This window comes from Sinocyclocheilus grahami, unplaced genomic scaffold (assembly GCF_001515645.1).
Source record: "Sinocyclocheilus grahami isolate Dianchi unplaced genomic scaffold, SAMN03320097.WGS_v1.1 scaffold152.1, whole genome shotgun sequence".
Classification (NCBI taxonomy): domain Eukaryota; kingdom Metazoa; phylum Chordata; class Actinopteri; order Cypriniformes; family Cyprinidae; genus Sinocyclocheilus; species Sinocyclocheilus grahami.
The window spans coordinates 2,488,100-2,510,609 of NW_015505331.1; the positions used below are offsets into that span (position 1 = coordinate 2,488,100).

The 22,510-nt window shown below is 37.4% G+C and overlaps 3 protein-coding genes across 15 annotated transcripts; 2 read left to right on the plus strand and 1 right to left on the minus strand.

Annotated features, from left to right (window-relative positions):
- Positions 1-237: 237 nt before the first annotated feature.
- ccdc117 (coiled-coil domain containing 117) lies at positions 238-4,442 on the minus strand. 3 transcript variants are annotated; one of them, XM_016281830.1, is made up of 6 exons: positions 4,299-4,442; positions 3,573-3,739; positions 3,429-3,476; positions 3,087-3,353; positions 2,695-2,841; positions 238-1,427 (listed from the first exon to the last, which is right to left on the minus strand). In XM_016281830.1, the coding sequence occupies exons 2-6, from the start codon at positions 3,713-3,715 to the stop codon at positions 1,178-1,180; spliced, it is 855 nt and encodes a 284-aa protein (XP_016137316.1). In that variant the 5' UTR covers positions 3,716-3,739; positions 4,299-4,442; the 3' UTR covers positions 238-1,177. The 3 variants fall into 3 exon arrangements, with proteins under 3 accessions (XP_016137316.1, XP_016137314.1, XP_016137315.1); XM_016281828.1 differs by having other exon boundaries at positions 3,573-3,800; XM_016281829.1 differs by lacking the exon at positions 4,299-4,442 and adding an exon at positions 3,958-3,977 and having other exon boundaries at positions 3,573-3,800.
- A 15-nt stretch (positions 4,443-4,457) lies between these two features.
- Positions 4,458-10,221, plus strand: LOC107592334 (transcobalamin-2-like). Of its 2 annotated transcripts, none has more exons than XM_016281827.1 (11): positions 4,458-4,702; positions 5,270-5,320; positions 5,493-5,550; positions 6,412-6,595; positions 6,782-6,951; positions 7,345-7,497; positions 8,164-8,336; positions 8,419-8,593; positions 8,991-9,171; positions 9,310-9,428; positions 9,568-9,920. In XM_016281827.1, exons 2-11 carry the CDS (start codon positions 5,318-5,320, stop codon positions 9,627-9,629), a joined length of 1,278 nt encoding a protein of 425 aa, XP_016137313.1. In that variant the 5' UTR covers positions 4,458-4,702; positions 5,270-5,317; the 3' UTR covers positions 9,630-9,920. The 2 variants fall into 2 exon arrangements, with proteins under 2 accessions (XP_016137313.1, XP_016137312.1); XM_016281826.1 differs by lacking the exon at positions 4,458-4,702 and adding an exon at positions 9,936-10,221 and having other exon boundaries at positions 5,249-5,320; positions 9,568-9,655.
- Positions 10,222-10,797: 576 nt separating this feature from the next.
- On the plus strand, positions 10,798-21,148 carry rabl6b (RAB, member RAS oncogene family-like 6b). 10 transcript variants are annotated; one of them, XM_016281832.1, is made up of 17 exons: positions 10,798-10,826; positions 11,513-11,905; positions 12,201-12,335; positions 12,449-12,460; positions 13,363-13,410; positions 14,604-14,633; positions 14,982-15,034; positions 15,490-15,584; positions 15,689-15,829; positions 15,949-16,054; positions 16,309-16,412; positions 17,188-17,579; positions 18,264-18,429; positions 19,808-19,996; positions 20,179-20,503; positions 20,602-20,785; positions 20,982-21,148. In XM_016281832.1, exons 2-17 carry the CDS (start codon positions 11,773-11,775, stop codon positions 21,044-21,046), a joined length of 2,178 nt encoding a protein of 725 aa, XP_016137318.1. In that variant the 5' UTR covers positions 10,798-10,826; positions 11,513-11,772; the 3' UTR covers positions 21,047-21,148. The 10 variants fall into 10 exon arrangements, with proteins under 10 accessions (XP_016137318.1, XP_016137317.1, XP_016137320.1 ...); XM_016281831.1 differs by lacking the exon at positions 10,798-10,826 and adding an exon at positions 10,834-10,987; XM_016281834.1 differs by lacking the exon at positions 10,798-10,826 and adding an exon at positions 10,834-10,987 and having other exon boundaries at positions 18,270-18,429.
- The last annotated feature ends 1,362 nt before the right edge of the window (positions 21,149-22,510 follow it).

Sequence of the window (22,510 nt, forward strand, 5' to 3'; positions counted from 1 at the left end):
GTGTGTAGCCAACAGTATTTAAAGCTGGTCATTTAACTATTAACTGTATACTTTGCGGAACGTTTTTTTAATCTGATTTTTTAGGATTTATAATTGTAACTGAATAACACTCCTTAAAACAGACAATTCATGACTTTGTATGAATGTTTTTTCTGCATAAATGAAATGTCACAAGCAGAGAAGTATAATGCCAAACTGATTTTATTTAAAAACAAGTCTGTCTTTGTAATAGTGTGATATAGTCAATATTTACACATTTTCGATTTTGACATCTAGCAAAATGTATAAGTTGCAAAACGTTTAAACAATAATTTAGGCCAATGTTTAAACTGCAGGTAAAATGGATTTCCAGCTTATTTTACTGTTGTTTAAGAATTACAGCCAGAATTAGTGCTGTTTGTTTTTCCATTAGAAAAACTGAGCCAGGTAATATGAACGACTGAAATCAATAGATTTCAATTTGTATGCCCATGCATCTCCTCCAATAATAATTTTTCTGTTGTGTATATAGTTAAACCGGCTATAAAGATGAGTGCTGCCGTCTCTGTCTGTCCAGTTCAAAAGAACATGGCAACCCTTCCTACATCAAGCACCCATTCCTTTCATGAAATTACTCAGTCATAATTTTCCATCACTACAGAATCTTTAAAAAAAAAAATCAATATGGACACCATGAGGACCAAAAAAACAAAAGGAGTCTCAGGTTTTGAGCAGTTGGCTGTCTGCAAAAAAGCAAATATTACATGTAAATAATGTGGCAGATTGTAACAAATCAAGCACTCTGAATCTGTACAAAGTATACTAGTACTCTGCAATAATACTAACTGCATAAAGACAAAACTTAAATATTCTTGCATTGTTAACCAGTAACACAAACAGAGTGAATATGAAGTTGCAACTGCACATTCAACCAATGTACCGCAGAGGGGTGAAAAACTGACCACGTTCACATAGTATACTTCCCATTTAGTCTAGTGCAAATATGGTCCCACCTACAAAAAAAAGTGCAGGTTGAAACAAAGATGCATGGCACAAGAAAAATCTCATGAGAGGATTTGTGAAGTGCTCGTTATGCTCCGCTCCTTATGGTAATTCCTCATTTGCACTGATAAAGTTCAAGGTTTTTTTTCACACATGGGATGCAAAGGTTTGAGATGAAGTACTCAGAGATTTCCCTCTATAACTCCATGTCTTCCTCTCCAGAGTTGAGGAGCGCTGGGCTGCTGAACAGGGGGCTAAAAGTCTGCTCATTGGGTGCAGTGAACTGGGGCTTGGGTGGGGGGCTGCTGATAGGCGGTACAGGGGTGGGAGTCTGTCTGCTCACTGCCAACTGCTTGCGCTGCTGTCTCTGTAAAGAGTCCTTCAGCCTCTGGGTGAGAGGGTCCTCTGGGGGGCGCCACAACACCAATTCCATACAAGAGCAGCTCCTGCAGAGGTGAGTGAAGAAGATTGTGCTAAGCTGGATTCCTTTACAATGAGCTCAGTGCTGTTGGTAGAAGCTGATGCTCTGTTGCTGGTTTGGGAACATGTTTCTGTTGTTTTCATACAATGATGAAAAGAATAAGAATCAATATGATTTCATATGATCTGCTTTGACTGTTTAGAATGGGTCATTTAAAACTACAGGAAATCAAATATCAGAATCAGAAGAGCTTTATTACCAAGTATGTAAATATGTGACTCTGGACCACAAAACCAGTCTTAAGTCGCTGGGGTATATTATTAGCAATGGCCAAAATCATTGTATGGGTCAAAATGATAGATTTTTCTTTTATGCCAAAAATCATTAGGATATTAAATAAAGATCATGTTCCATGAAGATATTTTGTAAATGTCCTACTGTAAATATATTAAAACTTAATTTTTGCATTGCTAAGAACTTCATTTGGAAAATTTTAAAGGCGATTTTTTTCTCGATATTTACATTTTTTTTTGCACCCTCAGATTCCAGATTTTCAAATAGTTGTATCTCGACCAAATATCCTATCCTAACACACCATACATCAATGGAAAGCTTATTTATTCACCTTTCATATGATTTATAAATCTCAGTTTCAAAAAATGTACCCTTATGACTGGTTTTGTGGTCCAGGGTCACATATATTTACTTTCATCATAAATGTCCCTTGTCTTATTTAGGTGTTTTAAAAGGTATTTTTCAGAATCTTACAATACATCAAAAATTAATACTTTTCCCCCCCCACCCTGTGTGTTTTTTTTTTATTACCATGTTTTGATTTTACACTATTGTTCAAAAGTTTGGGGTCTGTAAGATTTTTCAAGTTTTTAATGTTTCTGAAAAAATCTCATATAGGCTGCATTTGTTTGATGAAAAATACAATAAAACAGTAATGTGATGAAATATTATTATTCGTATTATTATAAAATAACTTTTGTATTTTAATATTTTTTTAAATGTAATTTATTCCTATAATGGCAAAGCTGAGGTTTCAGTCTTCAGTTGTCACATGATCCTTCAGAAATCTTTCTAATATGTTGATTTGCTGCTCAAGAAATATTTCTTTCTATTATCAATGTTGAAAACAGTTCATACTTGTGGAAACCTTGATAGATTTTTTTTTCAGGATTCTTTGATGAATAGAATGTTTTTTTATTATTGTTTTTTTAGTTGTTATTACTGTTTATTATGCTTGACAAGTAGCATATATAGAAACCTGAAAATAAGACACGTACACCGACTGTGCTACCGTATGGGGCAGAATGTCACCAATCCCACGTTGTAGCCCCTCCTTTAAGCTGTCGGACATCACCAGCACTGGTCTGCGCTGAGCCGGTTCCACATCAAGCTCTTCTTCATCGCTATCATCCTCCAAAGTTATCCTGTAACACACACACACACACACACAATATATCAAGAAGACTGCCTATAAAAATCTACACTTTTTAAAGGTAGCATAACATCAGTTTGAACTTTCATAAATGTCATTTCTGAACAATGACTCCACAATGACGCACTTTCTCCCATTTATAAGTAATAGGAGTGCACTGTCTTGGTATCTAAAGTCTTTGAATGTACACATGTACAGCTTGAAATCAAGCTAATGACGTCTTCATTTCTGTCTCACCTGTCTTCTATCTCTTGCAATCTCCTCTGAGTGGCCTCTACCTCCATGCCTGAGCCTTCTGTGGGAACTCTGGGTAGTGGAGAGGGAGTGGATGTGAAGGGCAGACCCATCTCCTCTGTCCTGGGTTCAGTCTGCAGTTGAACCGGGCTGGTCTCAGAAGGGGAAGTGGTGGTAGAGTCCACAGACCATCTTTGGCTCACTTTAGGACTTGGATAGTCATCTGCTCCTTCCTTTCCCATCAGCTTTCGCCGTTTAGGACTGCAGCTTCTGTAGGGGAAAAAAGGTCATGAAAATCCCACTGCAGCACATGGCAAATCTCATGAGTGAAAACTATTTACTTACTCATCATCTGTCCTTCTCCTCTGCTTCCTCGTGCATCTTCTATCCCAACTTTTAAGTTTAAATGCACAGACAAATAAGATGTGAAGTCTTCATTTAATTGCATAAATGAAGACTGTATGATAGCACAAGACACGTAATACTTACGTATTTGGCATAGATCCACCTGTCAGATGATGCAAGTCTCCGGTTGGCTTGCTAATTGTGCCCAAATCAGTGTTACTAAAGTGAGCAAGCGGGGAGAATGTGATGAACTCCAGCTCGCTGCTGCCTGACCTGGTGCTCTGCATGGTCCTTCAGCAGCTGAAGATGAGCTGAAAACATCAGAATTAAATAGCAACTGCAGTCACGCAGTGTGAATAGAAGTAGAAGTATCTGGAAAACAGAAAAATGAATAAATCAATGGTTCTGGACGTTCAGAACAGGTCATGCAGATGTTCTGTACAACATGACACGAGTTATACTATGGGTATAGAAGGCAAACTCACAGTTTTTACCTTTAAAAAAATATTTAAACCTTATACATACTTACATAATTAATGGTTATTGTTTTAAGTAGGACAAACTGTCATTTGCTGGTGTGAGTGGTAGGTGTAATAAGCTAAACTGGTCGCTAACTTGGTAAATTCATATTTTCCTCCACCGTAGGCCATGACATTGTAATGAAAGTCTTTTATGCTCTGAAAAACTAAATGTTGATTTCAGTTTTGCTTGTAATGGTCTTTAATAATTCGCCAATAAGAAATATTATGGTACTCTGGATAAGAATAACTTGAATTGATCGCTGGCTGTAGCTTGAAACATCCTCTAGTCATACGCCCCAGAACAAGCAAAACAAAACACCGTCAGGTCATTAGGAACACAAATACTTACCTCTCACACGCTCCCGAAAGCGGAAAGCCAATTTTGCTTAAAATGTGGAAAGGTGTCTAAAGACAACTGACATGAGAAGTTGCAAGAGCCTAAATTTTAAGACGCATTTCTCGAACAGTGTGCAAGTGAGCGGGGCTTCATGGGATTTGTAGTTCGAAGGTTTTGTAGTTCTTTAACCGGAAGTGTGCTATAATAACAGTAAACAAACTCACGTTTGGGAAGAAAGAAGAAACATTTTCTTGCTGTTAAACATTAGAAAAACCCTAGTGAAGAAAATAGTTCAAGACAAAAATGGAAGATAACATAATTTAGAGCACAGGTCGACAATAAGTTGCAAAACTACAAACTCTGTAGATGAGTAACTCCCAGAAACTCTAACTAATGTGTTAGTAAAAGAGAGTCAGTTGTTCAAAGCTACACGCAAGAGTGAAGTTGATTTGAAAGTTATGTATGGAAGAGTTGAGTGCAAGAGTATTATTCAGCAAAAAATAAAGCAAATATGGCAGAAAGAATGGGAAGAAGGAATTAAAGGTAGACATTATTTTTCAATTCAGCCTACACTAATGCACACATCATTCACAAGATTAGAGAGGAGGGATAGTGTGGTAATCACTAGATTAAGACTGGGGCATTGTGCACTGAATTATGGGCTGGCAAGGGTTGGCAAGCATCCAGATGGCAGATGTTTGTGTGGAGAATTAGAAACCGTGAAGCATGTAGTAATGGAGTGTGAAATTCTTCGTGCTGCAAGAAACCACATGTTTTCTGATCTGTTGGAATCCGGAGTCTCATCTTTATCTTTTAAATCAATTCTTGAAAATAAGGAATATGAAGCAACAAAGGTTGTTATAAGTTTTTTACTCCACACAGGTCTTGAGATGAAGTTCTTCAGATGAGCTGGGGAGGGCAGCAATACGCCTTTGAAGCGTCTAAGCTGCCGCAAATCATACAAGAAGAAGAAGAAGAGTCAGTTGTTCATTTTTAACTGGATTCAGCAAGATACCTAACTTGGTTTAAAAATGGTAAGAACCACTAACAGTTTGACTAAGTATATTGATCAACTTTTCGTTAGTATGATACAGAATGTTTAAGCTCAAAACTCATTAGAAGTTAGAAATTAGTTTACTGCTTGCAAAATAATAAAATGTTAATATGCTAATAACGAATTTCATCAGTTGTCTGTGTTGTTCTCAGATTACTCTTGTCATTGTGAGTGCGCTGCTGCTGGCGCTGGCTGCTGGAAAAGCTTGTGGTAAGATTGAGTTTTTCTTTTCTTTCTATTTATTTATTTTTGCGATTTTGATTAGTAGTCATCTTCTGCTCATGTGTGGTGGGGAGATGACAGGAAGCCCCGTCATTGCGCAATGCCTTGTCCTATTTCCACAATAATAACTTTGCAAAAAGTAATCAGTACAAATGATGGACATAGATGGTAATACCACGGTTCTTTGGCATATACAGAGATACTGAATCATCATCATCATATTCATATACTATTCAGATATTTTAAATTAAAGATGGCCACAGAACTATTATGTCCAAAAGAATAGTAGTCTATAATAGTCTTTTTTTGTGTGTGTGTAGGTTTAGATTTTTTTCCAGTATGTTTTTATTGATGTCTAGTGGTTATCATCCTTTTGTAGAGATTGCTGTAGGGATTTGTTATCCTGTATAGTCTACAATTATTCTGCAATATCATAATAACCTATAATGTACTATACTGTAACCAATTAATGTAACCATTAATGTACTATTCTATAATCCAGTTACTCTAACCAATTCATAACATTCATCTTATTCTTACTGAGTCATTTCAGTTTGTCCTGTCAGCAGAAGTTCTGCTCAGAATACTTGGAATCATTTCACTCTGCTCATTGCCCTCTCTTTTGTGACTGTGACAATTCTGAGACTAAATGTATTTTATGGGTTGCATGAGTAGGTGAAAAAAAGGTCGCTGTGACCTGTATCGCTGAGACAGCAGTGGACATAAACCAACTATACAGTGGCACTGTACTGTAAATAAGCAACAGTGGTCAATGAGAACAGTGATGCAAAGTTTATAATAGTCTGCATTTAATTTCATACTCTCTATTTTCTCGGTATCATCTTTCAGCATCAGATCACGAGGCTCTTCTCCTGTCCCTCAATAAACAGCTGCTGCGCTCCGTGGACACGCAAGATACCCTACCCAATCCCAGTGTGCACATCGCCCTCCGGCTCTCAACATACCATAATCTAGCTAAAGAGAGCAAATATCTCAACCGCCTCAAGGCAGAGTTTCATGATGATATTGAGAAGTATGGAACACGTATAAACTTTAACACAACGGTAAATTACTTCAGGAGCAATTTTCACTGTAGTGGAAATATATTCCACCGTTCCTGGTTCTGTGGTATATTCTGATCTGTTCTATTCTATTCTAGAATATTGTTCTATTTCAACTGATTTTGGTTCTTATTACTATTCTATATATCTGCTTATAGATCTCTCAGAAATAATGAGTTGGTGGTTGGCCGTCTTGCCCTGTACATCTTGGCTTTAAAGTCTTCCTGTCATGATCTGGAGAGTGTACATCTCACTCATAATGAAATAAAGGAGTCTCTCCTCATTCACCTAAAGAAAGAGATGGAGGAAGAAAAACAAAACATTGCATGTGAGGGCCAATTTTTTTGTAATAGGGTCTGGTAGATTTTTTTTATGTTTTTGAAAGAAGTCACTTATGCTCGCCATGGCTGCATTTATTTGATTAAAAATACAGTAATATAGTAAAATGTAAATGTATTAATGTGATGGCATAGCAGAATTTTTACGTTACTCATTACTCCAGTCTTCAGTGTCACCTGATCTTTTTGTGCTGCTTAATATTTTTGAGGAAAACTGTGGTAGATTTGATTTGAAATATAAATCTTTTGTAAAATAAATTTTAATGCATCCTTGCTGAATAAAAGTATTAATTAAAAAAAAACTTACGGACACCAAACTTTTGAACAATAGTGTATATGTAATTTTGTTGTACTGTAATTTTAATATTAACTCTTTTCTGCAGTCGGTCACCGTCCAAAGACCAACTACTATCAGTACTCTCTGGGCATTCTGGCTCTGTGTGTGAGCGGTGTTAGAGTCAGCACACATGTCAGCCAAAAGCTCATCCATGCTGTGGAACACAGACAGATAAAACACGGCGAGTCATTATGTGTCGGTGAGTTTAAATCAGCTTTTTTTTGGTTCACCTAAACATGAAAATTCTGCCAAATTTGCCCATTGGCCTCTGACCATCATGGCCTCCTAATCATCCCCATACACTGATTGGCTTCATCACTTTTGTCTCCTCTCCACCAATAAGCTGGTGTGTGGTGGGCGTTCTGGCGCACTATGGCTGCCGTCGCATCATCCAGGTGGATGCTGCACACTGGTAGTGGTTGAGGAGTTTCCCCCGCTTTCATGTAAAGCGCTTTGAGTACCCAGAAAAGTGCTATATAAATGTAACAAATTATTATTATTATGTGTCGGTGAGTTTAAATCAGCTCTTTTTTGGTTCAGCTAAACATGAAAATTCTGTCATCATTTACTTACCCTCATGTAAATCCAAACCCCCATATGACTTTCTTTCTTCTGTGTTGCACAAAACATTTCAAGCAATTACAATGAATGGAAACTGAAGTCTTCACACTTCAAAAAAGGATGCAAAATACCGTCAAAGTATCCCATATTTCAAATTTTCTGAAGCCATACAGCTTCATTAAAGTGCGATGTCCAGCACAGTCAACATTTCTCCTTTGTGTTCTCCTTATGTATTAAACTTAAGGAAATATGTTCACTTGTCCTGAGGTCACTAACCAATATGACTTCCTTCTTCACCCTTCAGACTCGCATGCGATGGCAGGCATGGCCCTGCAGTGTCTAAAAGACGAGGGAACTGCTGTTAAAAATACTGCAGAGCTAGACAGGGCACTTGCCAATATTAAGCAGAGGCTTCTTGACTCTAAGAGAACTGATGGTCACATGGGCAATGAGTTCAGCACAGGATTGGCAGTGCAGGTAAGAATAAAGATATTAAACATTTGGTTAAATGAAAGAGCCTTATTTGCATGACAGGTTCTCATTGTTCTCTATCTTACAGGCCTTGATGGCTATGGGCAGTCAGATGGAGGAATGTGGCTCTGCTATGGAGGCTTTAAGGGCAGATGTTATGAAAGGAACATACCATAACCCTATGGCAGTCTCCCAGGTCCTGCCAGCTCTACACCAACGCACTTATCTTCAATTGAAGAGCCAAGAATGCTGCAATGAGGATGGTACGTACAACAGACATACAAGCTCATTTAAGTATCAATCAGCAGAATTGCATTTGCAGTCCTAAGGCTTGTTTTTCCGAAGATAAACAAAATAGGCTGCATTTTTATTTATGTTAATAAACCTGTATGCATAAAGGAAATGTACCATTAAATGCACTATTCAAATTATTCAATTGTAATTATTATTCTAAATTATTACAATTATTAAAACACAATATATTAAGAGTAGTTCGGCGTTATATATTATATACAAATATTATATTTAATGTTTAGCAGCTAACTGAGTTTAATTAGGCAGGTTAAACTCAAAACCAGTTTTCCTAATAACTTCTGGGGGGGGGGTTTCTCCTTTTTTAAAATTTTCCATGTGCTTCTGGTTTGATGTCCCTGCTTTTAGACACTCTTACTATTGATGCGGATTCCGCTTCAGAAGTCCTCCCAAGTCACGGGCAAGTGTCTCTACAGGTGGAGGTTATTAAATCAAACGGTGCATCATCTGTGTTTTCCATTCATGTACCCACGGGCTCCTCCCTATTTGAAGCCCTCAACCTTCTCCAAGACAAACAAACTGGTTTCACGTGAGTTTGGATTTCTTAAGATACTTCATTTGAAATATATTGTCAAATCAAATTTGTTTGCTTTTTTACTGTATTAATTACAACTCTTTTTTTTATGTATTTTGTTTACGAACAACCCTTTTGCTCTGTGTATCACAGCTTTAGCACAGAGGACAGCTTGTGGGGACCCTTCCTCAGTGTGGTCAATGAAGAACAAGCCCGTCAGACCGATCGTAGATACTGGCATATCTCCTCAGATGGCAACTCTCTAAAACAGGGTGAGAACAAACATTCGTTTGATATAAAGTAGGCGTATCAATGCACGTCTATAAAAATGTATGGAACAATGTTTTTCAGACAGTTTTATAGTCTCTATATATCCTATATTAATGTGCGATGCTATGCATTTCTCCTCAGGTATCAAAGACTATAAGATTGATTCAGCTCAAAACATCACCATTAAGAACACTGGGTACTGATTCCTCAGCTGGATGCAAGAGAAGAGATGAATGGGATGAAACCTTAATATGTTTAAGAATTCTACTGATATAATTGAGTTTGATCTTTTTCTTGTCATAAACAACTTTCTGTTCGATTGTTGCCACAGTTTGCCTGGATGTATAAAGGTTCATGAAAACAGGAATCCGAACATAGCAATAATGTTGGTATTTTACTTAGAGATTTAATGCAATATACCTTTTGAAATCTAACATATATTTTTTTGTGTGAGACTGCAGCTGCTACGAATCTGGATGAACAAATATAAAATAAATATAAGAGAAGAGATGAATGGGATGAAACCTTAATATGTTTAAGAATTCTACTGATATAATTGAGTTTGATCTTTTTCTTGTCATAAACAACTTTCTGTTCGATTGTTGCCACAGTTTGCCTGGATGTATAAAGGTTCATGAAAACAGGAATCCGAACATAGCAATAATGTTGGTATTTTACTTAGAGATTTAATGCAATATACCTTTTGAAATCTAACATATTTTTTTGTGTGAGACTGCAGCTGCTACGAATCTGGATGAACAAATATAAAATAAATATATTACGAATTTTTTTTTTAATCTGGGGCTTCTTTAAAATGCAGAGAAAACCGTATCTCACACCATGGAGATAAAATGTTTACTGTTGCATGTAGTTGCACTAATGAAGACACCTAACATATATTCCCTTACGTTATTTTTCATGCTGAACCAAAACGTAAAACCAGCGGAGCAGTGTGGTACGTGGTATACAGTGTTATGGCCACTCCGTATGGAAAAGCATCGAGTAATGAACCCTTTTTCTCAAAGGAAGTCTCAAGTTCGTTAAGCCATCATCATTATTTTATGCACAGCTGTGCTATTGCTCTGCTAATTCAACCTTCAGAATCTGGTCTTACTGGTGGAATGTGAAATCAGTGAAGACTGCAGAAGCAAATTAGCTTTTTTAGGTAACTGAAACAACACCTGGGTTGTGCATGGTTTATTATGAAAATAAATGAAATAAACCAGACCACGCATATATAGGAGTGAAACACTGTATCGTGTTTTTGTTTTACTGTATACGTGATATGTGTGTGTCATATTGACATTATCTAGGTTTTCAGTGAAAATCTCGGCTAAACGAACTCGTATTGAGACTTTTATTTTGAAATGTAACATTCGTGAGTGTAGCTGACCTTACCGGTACGTACTTCACAAATACACAGAGCAACATTTCAATGATTTCATTATTGATACGCTGTAGAGGTTTTAGTATGAACACACTGCACAGCGAGTCACAAATTTAAGATGTGAAGGGTTGGATCCAATCACCTAGTTGGTCTAGTATAGACGACAATACCACTGTAAGTACAAGAGCATCACAAATCTGTTAAACGTACAGTTAACGTTAGTCAGTTCCGCGTTAGCAGGCTAGTATTTACAAGCGGCTGTCAACTATCTGACTTAACAGCAATCCACAATAGTACGTTTGTTTATATACAATTTGTGTTTTTAAAAAAAATCTTTGAGTGCTTTGTGCACACACTATTTTCTATATATATATATATAAACATCACGGTCATTTCTATAATGGTAGAAGTCGCAGTCTCAGGTTGTGTCGCTAAACTTAGCGAGCTGCTTACCTCGACAGCATTTTTGGACATCATTATACACGCACTTATGGTACTCCAAAATGTTGTCTAGGTAGGCAGCTTACTAGGTTTTGAGACACAGCCTTAGGCATCACTGCAAATTGGAGTTACTGCAGCATGTCAATCCACAAAAGAGGCTAGTTGTGTCATTTATACGTCTACAGCTGCATGTCTTCATATAATACATTGCATCTTCATTCAGTTGAGCTCACTGTTGTTGTTTCCTGGATGTTGTAGTAGCAGAACCTGATGAGCACTTGAATGAGGGTCTTGTAATGCTGGACTGCAGTAGCTGTGTCATTCTTTGGAAAAGATCTCAATACATTCTGAGATAGTATGCTGTGTAAAAGAAGGACTCTCAAACAAGAGTAGAAATGCTTCATGAGCATTGCAAGAAAACTGTCCACCCACAGACAGACAAACTGGGGACATCATAGAGACCTATTTGAGACTAGTACACATCCATAATACACATCTAGAGGCATAAATTGGTCAAGATGTTTTCCGCTCTGAAGAAGCTTGTTGGTTCTGAGCCGGCTGGTCCAGTAAAGGACAAACACATCCCTGCTGGCCTGCAGTCAATGAACCAGAGCCTGCAGAGAAGATTTGCTAAAGGGGTTCAATACAACAGTAAGTCAAATGCCTGCAGAGTTAAAACCTTGAGGGGAAATGTATTATTAATGATAATTAAGAATTAGAATGTGCAAGTTTTGAGATTGGTTGTAATTTATTTAACTTGTTTTGATGTTTCTTTGCCTCAATTTTTTACCAAGTTTAGGCTAAATGAAAAAAGACATTGGACTAAATTATAACACACACAGCATGTCACCACAAATCAAGTCTGTGTTGCTAGAGCCCATGGGCGCTGTGTGCTAGAGATAATGTTATTAACACAAGCTCTAACATGTTATGTGTGGTCTTTCAGTGAAAATAGTTATTCGAGGAGATAGAAACACTGGAAAAAGCACCCTGTGGCATCGGCTGCAGGGTAAGAAGTTCCAGGAAGAGTACATTCCCACTCAGGAGATCCAGGTCACTAGTATTCACTGGAATTACAAAAGTAAGCTGTTGTTAAAATCTTTTTACTTACAGGCTTTTGTACTAAAGTTTTATTTCTTATTTTTATCTAATGACATTTCTTTCCATTTATGCATCTTAAATATGTCAAAATAGATTTACATCAAGGTAAATATGCAATCTGTCAGATAGAGGATAAGTAGATTAGAAGTATGGCTTTTTAATGGCCTGTATCAAATATTAGTAGCATAGTGATTGATCTAGAGCAGGGTTCCTCAAATCTTACCCTGGAGGTCCAATGCGTTGCAGAGTTTAGCTCCAACCTTGATCAAACTCAGCTACCTGTGATTTTCTAATGATCCTGAAGACATTGATTAGCATGCTCAGGTGTGTTTGATTAGGGTTAGAGCTAAACTCTGCAGGAAAGTGGATCTCGTGGGCCAGATTTGAGGATCCTTGATCTAGAGTTTGTTTTCCCTATTTATGTACATCCATCTGTCAAAAGCTCAACATCACGTGGTGTAACCTGTTGGCTGTAATTTACAGTGAGGCTTCCTGCTTTTGAGAGCGGGCATGGCTCTACTTGTATCCAATGTGTTACTTGGAAAAACAAAGTGCTGTGCTCATTGCAAAGCACTTTTGGCAAAGTAAAAATAAAAGGAATAGTTCATCCAAAAATGAAAATCCAAGATGTAGATGAGATTGTTTCTTCATCGGAACATGTGTTTTTATCAGCTATTTGGTTTCTCATTCTGATGGTACACATTCACTGCAGAGGGTCCAGTGGTGAGCAAGTGATGTAATGCTAAATTTACCTGTTCTAACGAAGAAAAAAAAAAAATCTTCATGTTGGATGGCCTAAGGGTAATTTTTTTTAATTATCATATTTTCATTTTAGATTAATTATTCCTTTAGGAATAAGTTAATAAAAAAAATCAACAAGAAAATTCTTAGGCTGTGGAAATTTGTATTTGTATTGCTGTAACTTAGAATCACTGCAAAATAAATGTATTGAAAGGAAGCAACCTCAGTTTTCCAGACCTGCTCAAATTCTTCTCATTTCTCTTCAGCTACTGATGATGTGGTGAAGGTAGAGGTTTGGGATGTGGTTGATAAAGGTGAGTTTCCTCCAGACTATTACAAGTAATTTCTCAGCATTCAGATCAGGTGACTTTATAGACTTTATTAGTGTCATATTTATCTTAAGGCTGGAATACACTACAAAACTTTTGCACAGTTTTGCCCTGATTTGCAGTCTGGAGGAGTTAATGCTTGCAGCCAGCAGATATTGGGCAGTCAAATTGGAAGATTTCACAGAAAATGGCATAATGTATGATGGGCACAGACTCTGATGTATTTATTTTGTGCTTCAGTCTGTAATTCCAACCATTTGGAAGACATCAAACATGTTTTATATTTTAAGCAAATTTTAGAACAATGTTTTAATTTGTCTCTTGTCTCTTTTAGCAACAAGGTGCATGCTTGGGTTTGAGCTTGTTACGTCTGATAGTGCGTGACACTCAGCTGTTTATTGTGCAATGTCCAAATGTTCTCTGTAACCATTTACAAAGTCTGGAAGTGTATGATGCCTAGTTTTATGATGATGTGGTGAAGGTAGAGGTTTGGGATGTGGTTGATAAAGGTGAGTTTCCTCCAGACTATTACAAGTAATTTCTCAGCATTCAGATCAGGTGACTTTATAGACTTTATTAGTGTCATATTTATCTTAAGGCTGGAATACACTACAAAACTTTTGCACAGTTTTGCCCTGATTTGCAGTCTGGAGGAGTTAATGCTTGCAGCCAGCAGATATTGGGCAGTCAAATTGGAAGATTTCACAGAAAATGGCATAATGTATGATGGGCACAGACTCTGATGTATTTATTTTGTGCTTCAGTCTGTAATTCCAACCATTTGGAAGACATCAAACATGTTTTATATTTTAAGCAAATTTTAGAACAATGTTTTAATTTGTCTCTTGCCTCTTTTAGCAACAAGGTGCATGCTTGGGTTTGAGCTTGTTACGTCTGATAGTGCGTGACACTCAGCTGTTTATTGTGCAATGTCCAAATGTTCTCTGTGATGCCTAGTATGATGCCTAGTTTTAGAAAATCTGTTTTCATGTAGTGTATTCTAGCCTTCATGCATTTTCTTGCTTATGCCAAGTTTAGTCTACAGGTACTGCATGTCATTGTTTAATTCACTTCCTCCATCTCATTCTAATGGTCACACATGAAGCCATTTCATCAAGCCCTCCTTCATCCCCAGTCATTTATATTAATGGTATTTTTCTTACTTGCTGTCCAACCAGGCCAAAAAATCCCCCTTCCAGAAGGTGTAGGTGAGAAACTTCAGAGATTGTAGACTTTAGGCTGTGACTTGCCTGTGCTTGATCCATTTGTTCTTTTACCTGAGTGCCAACATGTTGTGTTGACTGAATTTTCAATCACTGCATTGTGGCAGACTATATGTAACTAGTCTAACGTGTCTGCTGGACTACAAGTGTAAAAAATGGAAGGTGAAGATACCCAGATACCACAAAACCTTGCTTTGTGAAAAGGAAGAAGCCACAAAAACGATTGCTATCTGTTTTTGATACTGCTTTTGAAGTTACTGAAAGTTGCTTTCAACTAATGATGAAGTCAAATTTTATGTACTCTTACAATATTCTGGCTTTGACATTCTCTAGGAAAGGGAAAAAAGAGATGTGAAACCTTGAAGTTGGACAATGAACCTCAAGAGGTAAATCTATAGTGATAATCTACCAATGTCTAACAGGCTGTTCCAGTTATGCTACCGTTGGTTATCAGTAAGATTTTTTTATTTTATGAAAGAAATTAATGCTTTTCTTTAGCAAGGATGCATTTAATTGACCCCCCAAAAAATTATATTTCAAATAAATGTCGTTTGCTGTTTTCAAGACTAATAATAATGCAAAATGTATCCTGAGCACAAAATCTGCATATTTAACCATTTTTGAAGGATGGTGTGACACTGAAGACTGGAGTAATGGCAGCTTTGCCATCACATGAATAAATTACTTTTTCAAATATATTAAAATAGTAAGCAGTTATTTTAAATTGTAAAAATATTTCACAATATTACTGTTTTTACTGCATATTTTAATCAAATAAATGCAGCCTTGGTGAGCATGAGAGACTTCTTTCAGAAACATACAAATGTCTCTGTGCCTTCAGCAGACGGAGAGCGAACTGGCCTTGGATGCTGAGTTTTTGGACGTGTACAAAAACTGCAATGGTGTGATCTTGATGTTTGACATCACCAAGCAGTGGTAGGTGAACAAATACAATTAGCATCTCTATAGACTACTTCTCCAGCATGCTAACTTCAGCTAGCCCTTAGTTTTACAAATCTATGCTTTTTATGATCCAATAGGACTTATAATTACATTTTGCGGGAGTTGCCCAAGGTTCCCACTCATGTGCCAGTGTGTGTACTTGGAAATTACCGGGACATGGGAGAACACAGAGTCGTTTTGCCTGATGACATCCGTGACTTCATTGCTGGCCTTAACAGGTTAGGGGTTGATGTTGAATTAAAGAGTTGAAATAGTGACTATGTTTACTAATGAGATGTGTTTAAGATCTTGTATTATTGTCAGTGGGCTGATGTTTGATGTCTCCATGATTTTGTAGACCCCTTGGTTCCTCTTACATCCATTATGCAGAATCTTCCATTAAGAACGGTTTTGGTTTAAAATATTTGCACCGATTTTTCAACATTCCATTCTTGCAGCTTCAGGTAAGCAGGTTCATTTTCTAGCCTAGAATATCTCTTCAAGGCTAAAGGTTTATTCAAATCAAAACTCAACAAGCTACCAGACAAAGCTAGTGAACATTTGTAATTGTTAATGTGTGTCATGTGCCCAGCACAAATGAGAGCAGTTATTTTTAACTGTATTCCCAGTTATCCCCAATTACTCTAGTTGTTACAGCTTTCATTGAAATGATAGTGAATGAAACTTTAGTTTGAAGTTCTACTGCCAACTTCCACAGAGAGAGACCCTGTTACGACAGCTAGAGACTAATCAGTTGGACATCGATGCCACGCTAGAGGAGCTAACAGTTCAGCAGGAGACAGAAGACCAGAATTATGAGATGTAAGAACTAAAAAACACCCCAAACAAGCTTCCTGTATAGTTTAATTCCATCTGCTGGACAGTCAAAGCATTACTCTGATTCAAATATCAGCAACATTCCATGCAAAAACAGCTATACAACTGTTCAAAAGTTTGGGGTCAATAATGTTTTTTAATCAATACTTTTTTCAACAAAGATGCATTCATTTCAAGAAATTGTATAATTTTTAAATTAATAATTGAAATCAAAAGTGACCGTAAAGACATTTATATTTTATATATATTATTTATTTATTGAAGAATCCTGTAAAAAAATTAAAAAACAAGGTTTGCAGCACAACTGTTCTCAACATTGATAACAAATAAGACATTTTTCTTTGAGCATCTAATCAGCATATTAAAAGGATTTCTGCAGGATCATGTGACACTGAAGACTGGAGTAATGGCTGCTGAAAATGTAGCTTTGCCATCACATGAATAAATTACATTTTAAAATATATCAAAATAGAAAACGTTTTTTATTGTAATCATTTTTCAGAATATTACTGTTTTTACTGTTTTCGATCAAATAAATGCTGCTTTGGTGAGCATAAGAGACTTCTTTCAAAAACATTTAAAAAAATCATACCAACCCCAAACGTTTGAACAGTATTGTACATTCCTTCACAAAAGTGAGATTGTTGGAAGATTGTTTGAAATTATGAGAACATGCTCAAATGCCTATTTTTAGGTTTGTGAACTGCAGTCAGTGCCCTCTGACTTTTATGATACAGTAGGTGTCTGTTATAACTTTCAGTTTCCTGGAAATGAAAGACTCTGGTATTAAAGGCTACAGCTCTCCCGGCCCTGCTAACGGACAGAGCCCCTCCTCAGGCTCGCAGTCTCCCGTCGTTCCTCAGAGTGGAGGCTCCACTAGCAGCTCCAGCCCCTGTAGCCCCCAGCAGCCTCCCATTCCTTCCCAGACCCTGAAGGCTCCATCCCCCTCTCCATCCCCTCCTCCTCCCCCTCTCTCCTCAACACAAGCGCCTGCGACCTCTCCCTCTCCCTCCCCTTCTCCTGCTCACCCCGGCCCGACGGTCTCTGCTCCAGCTCAGGCTTCTGCCTCTGCTACTCAAACCCAGAAACGCAGCTTCATCTCCAGGCTCTTTGGCTCCGCTCCCACCCAGGATCCTCCAGCAGTCGCCCATGGTGAGTTTTAGCATGGTGCTTCTAGCTGCATGTCGGTCAAGTGATTGTAAGCTCTTCAATCAACAGTATTTGTGTTCATTCTCACATTTTTCTCAGCTATTCTTTTGGATATTGTGCCGCATGACGGCTGTCATTTTCAGTGTGCTTATAAAATACTCAAAAGCAGAAACATTCAGCTTTTATGTTGGACTAAAAATAGCTTTTTACGTCTTTCCTCCTCAATCGTTCAGTGTTTCAGTGACTCATTGTTAAAGGACTGCTCTAATGCTATGAACTGCAGAAGAGATTTGAAGGCTGAGGAATTAATTCACACACACACACACACACACACACACACACACACATTCTCTCTCAGAAGGAGTATTCCCCGAGCGAGACCCACAAGGCTGTGAAAAATGGAGAGGATTAGGACTCGTGCACATCATAAGGATGTGTTGTGGATCAATAGAAAATCACAAGACCCTTTGCATTCCTGAATTATGGAGAGGATTTTATTAGCTCCTGCACCCCACCTAAAGCAGTTAATAGTAGCGATTTCGAAAAATGCATGTTGTTATATCTAATTTTTTTCATGTATTACCATTCTTGTTTAGAGCTTATAGTAATTGTTGCTGTTTATATATTTTTAATGCAAGTTGTTTTTGTCCCAGATCATGTGACCTCTTACTTCTTGGATTTCCACAGAGCCAGATCCAGTATCTGCAGCGGCTCCGCCTGCAGTTCAGAGCGTGGATGATTTTGTGCCAGACGACGGACTAGACAAAAGCTTCTTGGAGGACGGTGTCCCTTCTAACCCAAAACTGGCTATGAACACCCAGCCCTCTGCTGCGGGCCCTGCAGATAGTGACAGGTACATCAAGGGCAAATTAAAAGAAGCCATTCTTTATCAACTTTTATTACCGGTATGTGATATGCTATTTTTATTTTTTTTTATGTATTCAAAACGATATACACTACCATCCAAAGGTTTGGTTAAAATGGTTTTGAAAGAAGTCTCTTATGCTCACCAAAACAAATAGCATTTATTTGATAAAAAATCAAGTAAAAAGAGTTTTAATATATTGTACAATGTAATTTATTCCTGCGATGGCAAAGCTGAATTTTCAGCAGCCATTACTCTAGACTTCAGTGTCACATGATTCTTCATCTTTTCTTCATCAAATCATTCTAATATCCTGATTTGGTACTCAAATTTCTTATTTATTTTTTTATTTTTTATTATTATAAATGTTGAAAACATTTGTGCTGCTTAATATTTTTGTGGAAACCGTGGTATCGTAATCCTGTGATATTCTTTGAATGAATGAATGGTTAATTCTTTAATTAAAGGGATACTCCACCCCAAAATGAAAATTTTGTCATTAATCACATACCCCCATGTCGTTTCAACCCCGTAAAAGCTTCGTTCGTCTTCGGAACACAATTTAAGATATTTTGGATGAAAACCGGGAGGCTTGTGACTGTCCCATTGACTGCCAAGTAAATTACACTGTCAAGGTCCAGAAAAGTATGAAAGACATCGTCAGAATAGTCCATCTGCCATCAGTGGTTCAACCGGAACGTTATGAAGCAACAAGAATACTTTTTGTACGCGAAGAAAACAAAAATAACGACTTTATTCAACAATTCGTCACTGTAGCGCCATTTTGGAGAGTATTCACTGTCAGCCGCACCACACGGATACCTTTTCTACGTTTATTTACGCTTTGATTTGAACAAAAACAGCGTATCCGTGTTGTGCGGCTGACATGGCATACGCAGTTTGCGTTCAGTGGATACTCTCCAAAATGGCACTACGGTGACGAATTGTTGAGTAAAGTCGTTATTTTTGTTTTCTTCACGTACAAAAAGTATTCTCGTCGCTTCATAACGTTCCGGTTGAACCACTGATGGCAGATGGACTATTCTGACGATGTTTTTCATACTTTTCTGGACCTTGACAGTGTAGTTTACTTGGCAGTCAATGGGACAGTCACAAGCCTCCCGGTTTTCATCCAAAACATCTTAAATTGTGTTCCGAAGATGAACAAAGCTTTTATGGGTTTGGAAAGATATGAGTGTAAGTGATTAACGACAACATTTTTATTTTGGGGTGGAGTATCCCTTTAATAGAAAGTTCAAAAGAACAGCATTTATTTAAAGTAAACATTTTTGTCTCTGAGTCAGTGTAACTAGTCACTACAAAATAAGTTGAATTTACATCCATACTTGTAACATGTTTATTTTAGTGATGGGGAAGGAAAAGAGGGGAACCCCATGGTCGCTGGGTTCCAGGATGATTTGGACCCTGATGATGCAGAACTTGAACCCAGAGCTTCTATCCCCACTAAAGACTTGGACATCACTCTCTCCAGTGACGAGGAGGGTCCAAACCCTTCTGTAGCTCAGGATGAAGATCTGAACCCTGAACCTCACCTGTAAGCTTAGAATCCTGGCTTTCATTATTAATAGATTCGATTAATGAAACTATATTAAAGAGTGAGATCTTCATGAACTTGTAAATTGTAGCTGAAGCGAGTTTAGAATTTTTGTGTTGTGGGCAACATCCTGAACCCAGTCTGGTTTTCATGGTGATTGTTAATAATATTTGGTTATTTAGGGTGGCTATGGATTCATTATCACTGGAGGACAAACCAAAACCTATCCACAAAGAGCCTTTGATCCAGGCCCAGCAGAGTGTCAGCAGTCAGAACATAGAGACTTCCATTCTTAGTCCAGAACACAATACACGACCACTGCAGACAGCGGAAGCAGAAGCCCTGGCAGATCCCCAAGCACAGGTTGTAAAACAGAAAGAAAAATCGGCTCAGGCAGAGTCCTCTGACACAGACCCAGATGAGCCCGTGGCCAAACAGATGCTTTCATTTGTCATGGATGACCCTGACTTTGAGAGTGAGGAAGAAGTAATACAGAAAGTAGATAAGGTACTGAAGTGAAGTTGATAATGATGGGCATTGTATGTTTTGGTGACTTGTCTGGATAATTTAACCCAAAAAGACCTTTGCTTTCCTGTTTGCTCCAGGAATCTTTCCCAGTTAGAGATGATATTCCTGATCTATCCGATGATGACATCACCACAGCTAAAATTCCTGAGCCCATGAAACCTACTGTACTCTCCTTCAAAAGCAAGAATGACGGTGACCTCTTTGGCCTAGGAATCGAGGAAAAGTCAATCAAAAGCAAAGACAGCAGTGAGGAACAAGATGGCAAGTCACTTGAATAATGTTATTATAGGAAACCGATATTAGTGATAGACGATATAACAGTCAATATCGGTTTTCCTAGTGATTTTTGAATAAATATTGTGCAACACAAGTTGATGCACAACTTTTAACATTTATCGTAGTGTATATTTGCATAATATCAGCCATCAATAAACGCTTTCAACTTTTCTTCTCATAGAAAAAGAAAGCAAACATTCCAAGGAAAAGAAGAAAAAGAAAAAGGTGAATTTGATTCCATTATAATAATTCATATTTGAAATGACGGACTCTTGTTTTATAGCTACTTTGTATTTCATCTCAGGATGATGACAAAAGCAACAAGAAGAAACACAAGCACAAGAAAAAGGAAAGAGATGAGGCAGGTGTGACCGCGGATGAAAAGGAGAAGAGAAAAAGAAAGTCAAGAAGCAAGAAAACTGATGATCTTGAAGCTTTTCTGGCGGGAGAAGAAGACTCAGCGAAAAGAGAGGAGGGCGACTATGAGGAACTTTAACACTCGCTCTCTGCTAAAGAAATGTTTGTGCATTGGTACCACAAGCTTGAAAAAGTTCTCATCAGAAACCACAAAAACAAATGCTTTCTTTAACAACCCAACATATGATGATGTATTGATCTGACTGACAGGTTACGAAACACTTCACACTGGTTTTCCATTTGCTACAAACACTTGCCAATCCACCTTCCATCCCTGAAGAGGTTGGGATGGCCGGCGTAGTTCACACTCTTTGGGCTCAAACTGCAATAAGTGGAAAAGCCATGCAAAATTGTTACAACTTGCATGTAATTTGACCTTTGACGTTTTTCGGATTGAAATGGACCATTTTCACTCATAACATTGTGTTTTCTGAATGTTTACATGCTCACTTTTATATGGTTGCAATATTTTTGTCATCACATATGTGAACCACTACCACTCCAATACAACGGTTTTCATTGATTTTATTGCATTATTAGTTGCCTTGTGTATGTGGATGAATTGGTATTTATGCTCAATAGATGTTCTGAGAGCTTGGCTTTGTGTAGTGTTGCTGTGTGTTTAGTGTTTGAAATGAATATACTGTATTTCATGGTAGGATTATTTGTTTTTCCAAAATATATCAAGAAAAATATTTTAGAAATATAAGAGATTTTGGTCAATAAATGCACTCATGATAAGGCGGAAGTTACGATAGCAGACATAACTATTCTCACACTCTTTTAATGCAGGAAATGCCTTAAAGGAAACTACGGTTAAACTTGAGGTTTTTTTAGTTGTCAGTAATTAAGCCATTTTGCATTTTTGCACTCCATCGTTTGTCTACTTTATTGTTTAATGATGGTAAATTACAAGAAAAGATCATCTTGTCGTCTGAGTTTTTTTTTTTTAAGTCACTGTTGACTGAAACTGCTTTTGCTTGAAATTGGAATCAATACAAAAATTACTACAATATTTTTGTAGTGCAACTGTTTTTTTTTCTCTTGAACTAATAATGAAAGCAAGTTAGCAAAGACGCCAGATAATGTTAGACTTCACTTCAGTTTTGATACGGACAGTGTGCAATGATAAAAAAAAATTCAAATGTTTGTTATATATGCATTCTTACACAATTCATTGACATCAAGTGTTGAATTATGTGTTCATTGATGCTTTGTTACATTGCATGAATTGGAATTACATTTTTTAAAGTAATTTATTTGTAAAACTTTTTTCTTTTTCAAAAACGTAAC